Source organism: Siphateles boraxobius, unplaced genomic scaffold (genome assembly GCF_051911475.1).
Source record: "Siphateles boraxobius isolate OS27281-9 unplaced genomic scaffold, OSU_SipBor_1 3, whole genome shotgun sequence".
In the NCBI taxonomy this organism is placed as follows: Eukaryota; Metazoa; Chordata; class Actinopteri; order Cypriniformes; family Leuciscidae; genus Siphateles; species Siphateles boraxobius.
The window spans coordinates 112,310-119,965 of NW_027508919.1; the positions used below are offsets into that span (position 1 = coordinate 112,310).

At 42.5% G+C, this 7,656-nt stretch overlaps 1 protein-coding gene across 1 annotated transcript; it reads right to left on the reverse strand.

Annotated features, from left to right (window-relative positions):
- Positions 1 to 3,028: 3,028 nt before the first annotated feature.
- Positions 3,029 to 7,324, reverse strand: arsia (arylsulfatase family, member Ia). Its single transcript, XM_077248055.1, has 2 exons — positions 7,014 to 7,324; positions 3,029 to 4,548 (listed from the first exon to the last, which is right to left on the reverse strand). The coding sequence occupies exons 1-2, from the start codon at positions 7,304 to 7,306 to the stop codon at positions 3,156 to 3,158; spliced, it is 1,686 nt and encodes a 561-aa protein (XP_077104170.1). The 5' UTR covers positions 7,307 to 7,324; the 3' UTR covers positions 3,029 to 3,155.
- Positions 7,325 to 7,656: the final 332 nt, after the last annotated feature.

A 7,656-nucleotide genomic window follows, 5' to 3' on the forward strand; every position in this document is an offset into this window, starting at 1 on the left:
TCAACACTCGTTGCACAGGGATTCGAGGTCACATTATCAGAAAGAATGATATGGATGGTTAAAAATCAAGTAAGCAGAAACACATGATTCAGTGATTGTGATCAAGGGACTCATATTCAAATCAACTTCATCATATCAGGCGAATTTATAATCAAAGTCCCTAAAACACTGTAAAAAATGCTTTTCTTGCATAATATTTTGTCTTTTTTCCGGGGGAATTAATAAAAATTAAGTGAGTTGATGCTTAAAAAAACGCTAAATTATCTGCCAATGGGTGGAGAAAAATAATTTTAATTCAAACAGAAACAAGATAATTTTTCATACCCCATTGGCAGATAATTTTGCTTCTTTTTAGCAAAAACTCACTTAATTTCAATTTATTTCTCCCGGAAACAAGACTTAATATCTTATCTAATCTTACAACTTTAATGGCTCTTGATTTAAGAAATGTTTGATATTTGGACTGGAAACATGACAAAAATACTAAGTAAGAAAAGTATTTTTTGCAGTGTAATAATAACACGTCTCAGTCAGCAGCATCTGTGATTAGTAGCGTTCGCACCGCAGGAACTAGGAACGATTATAGTTTTAGGAACTATTTTTACAGGAACTAATGTACTCCTACTTCACAGTCGGGTCTAGACCATGGTCTAGACCAGCGCTATATAGAGCCTAAGCCCCTCCTCTTCCGGTGGACCATGGGACCTTATTTCGGAGAAATTTGTATGGCAGTGAATGGCGAGAGACAACAAATATTTGGATCCCGTTTGAATTGTGCCATGAATTAAACATACTGTACATTACAATTACTGACACATTTTAAAGTCAAGAAAGTCGCAGTTTGATGTAAAACTGTTGAGGTATAAGACTGTGAAAATACGTAATTACAAACGCATGTGACGTCATACCTTTTCTCTCAATGAACGTCTGTCATTTTTATATAGTCTAACGTTATAATCGTAACGTTACGCCGTCATGCCTGTGTGTTTTGTACCAGACTGCACACACACGAGCTTGGTGACGTACATCGTGCGAGACGAGAGATGTAGTTCATTGAGCGATTCTCACATAAAACTAAATGTTACTCTTCTGTTTTATGACAAACTGTGACTTTCTTGACTTTCATAATTATCTTTTAAATTGACAAACATCATATGTGTAATTCAGGGCACAGTTCAGACGGAATAGAAAGATAAGTTGTCTCTCGCCATTGACCATACATTTTTTTCCGAAATAAGGTCCCATGAGCCGGAAGCGGGGGGGAGGGACTTAGGAACTATCCGTGACGTTTGTCTTCGCTGATTGACCGAACCATAGACATCATATACGTAATGGACATCATAGACGCCCTATCGACCGCTACTGCCTATTGGCGCGGACGAGCCGTGGGGCCGCCATCTTAAACCGGTCACCCGCTCTGCTCAGTGTAATCTGCTTGGCAGGTGCAATGAGCTGCCAGCGCATTTAATTAATCATATCTCACTGAATACCGGACTGATTTTCACGCGGGTTTTTTTGCTGCAAAGGTCATACACGTAGCTACGATACAGGACACATTGAATATTTTGTTCACAAAATACAACTAATAGTACGGTAATGTTAAATGTTAAATCTTACTTGTGTAAAGTAATCCCCGAGTGATGGTCCGCCGATTTGAGCAGGAATATATAGCCTACTGCACAGTGCTCTGGCATCTACTGCTGCTATGCAACGCAAATAGGAGTATGACCTGCTTAATATGGCGGCCGCATTTCTTGCGCCACAGCGGCCAATAGGGCATCTAGTCTCTATATGATATCTATGGACCGAACGCACGCGAAACACCCGCACCCGCCTTTAAAAAAAAAAAAAAAACTCAATGAACATAGAAAACGTTGATAGATGAAGCTCTTAACCAGTACCGCTGCTAGACATTTTGGTGCCCTAAGCATAATTCCTTTATGGTGCCCCCCGCCCCCGGGAAAAAAACGTTTATTTTTGCCGGTTTAACTTTAACTTTTTAACGCGCAATCCAACGGAACACTGAGGCGGCGGCGGCACCATCGTTACTTTCTAGAGCAATTAAATACTCTTGTTCCGGCTGTCTTGTTATATACATCCCTAAAAAGTGCCTAATAATATTTCTATAATGAAATAATATCGGCACTATAATTATTATGACTATGATATGATGATTGATTTTTCATTAGGCTATTTTTGGTGCCCCCCTCAGCACTTGGTGCCCTACGCACAGCGCGTGATGCGCGTGGTGGGAGCGGCGGCGCTGCTCTTAACCTTTACGGCGAGGAGAAAATCCAACGTAACTTTGAGGAGACCAAGAGAAATATGATTATGTATTTCTGCTCAGCAACACTGGACATCAACCACACGGATTTACGCTAATAGCTTTTTATTACTGTCTACTTTCTATTCATAACAGTTCTATCTAATAACGTGTTGATCGTAATCTAATGAACACGGAGAATGGCTGGCGTTCTCAGCCATAGATATTACATTACACTAGATGTCGCCTTGGCCACGGCAGTTCATTGGAACGAATGCGTCAATAGAGCCGCCATCTTGGAACAGGGGAGCCCCTCCTCTTTGATGCATCAGCGTCAATGTAGGAAAAGGTCTAACGGAAATAAAATCCCCATAAATCGTCATGAATACGATTTTCTTTTTTGGTTCGTTCCAACGGTCAGACATGTATTCATCACTGAGTCCAGAGAAATTTTAAGAAATCAACAAAATTTCACATTCTTGTGAAATGTAATCCCTTGCTGCCTGGTTTTTAGATTTTGTTCTTGTGAACATCCATACGCAGCACAAAAGTCCGGCATCATCCATGAATTCAAAGTACAGGCAGATAGAAGCTTTACCTAGCTACTTCCTATGACAAGACCCCTGTTCCAAGATGGCGGCGGTTTTGACGCATGCTTAGAACCCCAAGGCAACATCTAGTATATATATCTATGGTTCTCAGCGCAGACAAAATAAAAGTCACAACAACAAGCGCGGCTCACGTCACATCAGAGTTCCTGCTGACGGTGCGAATGCAACCAGGAAAACGTTCCTATTGAAACCATTAGTTCTGGGGAACCATCCTGTTGGCTAGTTCCCAGAACTATCCGGTGCGGAAGCCCCTATAGTCAGTTCATGCAGGATGAGTCGGATCAAATCCTGTTTGACATCATTCTAATGTTAAGTCTCCTAAAAAATGACTTCATTTTGAAAAATTTCCGTTTTTGCTTCTTGATTTTTCTCTTTCTAGGATAAAACGGCTCCCAGTTCTCTCCGTCTCCTTCCCAAGGACCCCAGGCTCCTCCGTTTCGGCTGGGATCGGCTCTGGGATCTTCCGAAGGGTATCGAACAGGAACGGCGGTCCGGTTATAAAACGTCAACCGAGCCAAAAGTTGCTTAACGATATCTGGACGATTCTCTGCGAGATCGTAACGCTCGTACGGATCATCTGCCACATTAAACAACCACAGGGATTTCTTTTGCTCCGTGTGTCGTTCCAAAGTCCACCAACATTCTGGGAAGTTTCCGAGCATCTGAGGAGGAATCCAGTCTCCGTATCCGGGATTTCCCGTCAAAAGTTTCCAGTCTCCGACCCGAACGGCTGCCTGTACGGCGGTATTCCAGATCCCAAAACCGTTTTTTAAAGATCCGTGTCGCGCAGCGTTGTAAAGCGGATCAATATTATGAAGGATCTCCGATCGTGGAGACTCTTTCCCATCGCTAATGGCTTCCCACATGTCATATCCATCAAGCCCTTCCATTTGGGAAACGTTTCCTCCTGCGAGTCCCATTAGCGTCGGGTACCAGTCGGTGATGTGAACCAGAGCTTTGCTAACTCGTCTCCTGCGTTTTAACAACGGACTGTGTACGAATCCGATCCCACGGATTCCTCCTTCCCAATACGTTCCCTTTCTGCCCCGTAAAGGCCAATTGCTCCCTCCAAACAACGGCTGTCCGCCATTATCCGTGGAAAAAATTATTACGCTGTTCTTATAGTAGCCGTACTTTCGGAGGGCGTACGTAACATTTCGCACCGCCTCATCAACGGCAGAAACCATCCCGGCGTATTTCCGGCGAAACACGTTTCCCATCCGTCGATACGGATAGATGTATTCCCTCGGGGATTGTAAGGGAGTGTGAACGGCTTGAAAGGAGAGGAAAATAAAGAGAGGTTGGGATGAAGGATCGTGAGCGGCGAGGATTTTTCGTACTCGTTGCGCGTATAAGTGCGTGGAATAGCGTCCTCCCTGATCCCACGCCACTCTCTCGCCCTCGTGAAGGTCGTATCCGCAAACTCTCGGTCCGTCGCACGATTTATATGTGTAATAATCCACGCTTCCCGTCAGAGAGCCGAAGTACGTGTGGAATCCGCGACGGGTCGGGAGGCAATCGCGCTTGTAGAAACCCAGGTGCCATTTCCCAACCATGTGTGTGGAGTATCCCGAATCCTGCAAACGCTGAGGTAATGTGCGGAGGTCAAAGGGCAAACAGCTGGGCTGGCGGGAGCGGATTATCGAGTGCTGGAGACCCGTATGGATCTGATATCTAGAGTGGAAGAGGAAGGGAAAATTAATGGACTAGAACTCATACTTAAAGATACACTATACGCACTACCGGCACATCCGGGAACTTAACTGTCAATTTCGTCCCGCCCCTTTTTAAGGGAAAACAAACTAGACTTCCCATAGACTTCAATACAAAAAAAACCGCACAAACCAACGTCCGTACATAGCCGGTAGTCGTGAATAACTTAAGAAATCACTAATATAAAACATGTCAAGTAATTTAAAAAGGGCAATTTAAAAACATGTCCCTTCATTCTCCCAGCCTCAAATTGGTGTAACAACCGGCGTTATATATATAAGATATATTATAATGTATATTATAAGACATAATATATATATTTAAAGATGTTTACTTTAAAAAACGAAGGAAAATCATTCACTGGCTTACGGTGACTCGATGAGGTACGACTACGAGTAAACGTCCGGGTAAGACACCTCTGGCCACTGGGTGGGGTTGTTACACCAATTTGACGCTGGGAGAATGAAGGGACATGTTTTTAAATTGACCAAATTCAGTTTGTTGATGCATCTTTTACGCTCTATGGCAGGCAGGGTGGACATATAATTACTTGACATGTTTAATCTTAGTGATTCCTTAAGTTATTCACGCCTGTCGGCTGTGTCAGACGTTGTTTTGTGACGCTATTTTGTATTGAAGTCTATCGGAAGTCTATGACGTTGCACCGGTCGTGCATATACAGCAAATCTTAATGCTTGAATCATTGCAAAATGTAATCGCAGCTCTAATCTGCTAAATGCAACGAGTCATGAACATATTAAGATGTAATATCATTATAATCAACATCATGATTTTCTGTTATACTCTTTAAAACAATGCGTAATGTAAAAAGTGCTATGCAAATAAACTTGACTACTGTATATATAAAAATGGTCACACTTTAGATTAGGGTCCAATTCTCACTTTTAGCTAACTATTAAGTTTGACTTTCGCCTCAATAAACTCCGATAAACTCCTAATTACTGCTTATTAATGGTTATTAATACTAAGTATTAATATTAATGCAACACAGAAGCGATGCGCTGTTACACTAGTGAACTGACTCGAGCCCACAGAGAAGGAAATGAATAGTTGAAATAAAGTCGTTATTTTTGTGCTTTTGCGCACAAAAAGTATTCTCGTCACTTGATAAACTTAAGATTGAGCCAGTGTAGTCACTTGGACTGTTTTAACAATATCTTTAATAACTTTTCGGGAACAAGTGTCAATCCCTTAGAAGCCTATGGAGGAGTGATCCAGCTCTCAGATTTAATCAAAAATATCTTAATTTGTGTTCCGAAGATGAACGAAGGTCTTACGGGGTTGAACAACATGAGGGTGAGTAATTACTGACAGAATTTACATTTTTGGGTGAACTATCCCTTTAAGATATTATATCATTATAATAAACATGATTTTCTGTTATACTCTTTAAAACAATGCGTAACGTAAAAAGTGCTATGCAAATAAACTTGACTAGGCTACTGTATAATATGGTCACAGTTTAGATTAGGGTTCAATTCTCACTATTAGCTTATTATTAAGCTATTATTATAATTAAACTCCTAATTACTGCTTAATAATAGTTAGTAAGGCAGTTGTTAAGTTTAGGTATTGGGTGGATTAAGGAATGTAGAATATGGTCATGCAGAATAAGGCATTAACCCTTACCCAATAAACAGTCAATATCCTAGTATGCACGCTAATAAACAACTAGTTAATAGTGAGAGTTAGACCCTGTTGGGGACCCGTATTGATCTGATATCTAGAGCGGAAGAGGAAGGGAAAATGAATGGACTAGAACTCACATACAAATTCATATTTACAGATACACCATGTCTATATAGCATATCTCAACTGCGTGAATCATTGCAAAATGTAACTATAATAATGCCCAACTTTAATCTGCTAAATGCAACATTGAGTCATGAACATATTAAGATATTATAAACATTAACATCATGATCATCATGATGTGTGTGTGTGTGTGTGTGTGTGTGTGTGTGTGTGTGTGTGTGTGTGTGTGTGTGTGTGTGTGTGTGTGTGTGTGTGTGTGTGTGTGTGTGTGTGTGTGTGTGTGAGAGAGAGTAAGTTTATTAGTAAGTGAGCGCGTGTGTGTGTGTGTTAGTGAATAAGTTTATTAATGTGTGTGTGTGTGTGTGTGTGTGTGTGTGTGTGTGTGTGTGTGTGTGTGTGTGTGTGTGTGTGTGTGTGTGTGTGTGTGTGTGTGTGTGTGTGTGTGAGCGTGTGTGAGTTCGTGCGCGCGTGTGTGTGCTTGCGTGTGCGTGTGTGTCAGAATCAGAATCAGAAAGAGCTTTATTGCCAAGTGTGCTTGCACACACAAGGAAGTTGTTTTGGTACTGAAACTGTGTGTGTGTGTGTGTGTGTGTGTGTGTGTGTGTGTGTGTGTGTGTGTGTGTGTGTGTGTGTGTGTGTGTTTGAATGACCTGCCCGTGATGAACTGACTGCGGGACGGTGTGCAGATTGGCTGGATGTAGTAATTCTCCAGCTTCACTCCCTCCGCGGCCAGCTTGTCCAGTGTCGGAGTGTGTATGTCTCTGTTGTGGTAGCCGATGTCGTTGAAGCCCTGGTCGTCCGTCATGATGAAGATGATGTGCGGGCGCGGATGGCTCGATTGCTCGACCTGGTTCGGGCTCGTCCAGTCCTGGGACTCGGAGGAGAGATGACCCAGACTGAGCAAACTCATCACGGAGAGCACTGACAGAGCCGGTTCTGTCATGATGGCACGAGCAGAAAATCCTGAATGATCCACTGAACTACAGAATCAGATTCACAGCATAAAGTGTGTGTGTGAGGAGCAGCGTGATGTATGCGCGCGGTGAGGGGTCTGGCTGTGTCCCAAACTCTTCCTTCCATCCTTCCCTACCTAGATAGGTATTTATGTGTGTGTGTGTGTGTGTGTGTGTGTGTGTGTGTGTGTGTGTGTGTGTGTGTGTGTGTGTGTGTGTGTGTGTGTCCCAACAAGTGTGTGTGCCTCCCCCTTTGGGTACGACTGGTTTTTCGTAGTCGTAAATAAGCTGAGCTGTAGGCCTACTCTTTTTTTGTTATTTTTCGCAAAAACCTGAAATG

Bases quoted from the DNA above. Each gene is read 5' to 3' on its own strand.
- arsia (XM_077248055.1), bottom strand. From the start codon at position 7,306: ATGACAGAACCGGCTCTGTCAGTGCTCTCCGTGATGAGTTTGCTCAGT. The intron at 4,549-7,013 runs GTCATTCAAACA...CTTCCACTCTAG, and splicing joins AGTCAGTTCATCACGGGCAG to ATATCAGATCCATACGGGTC.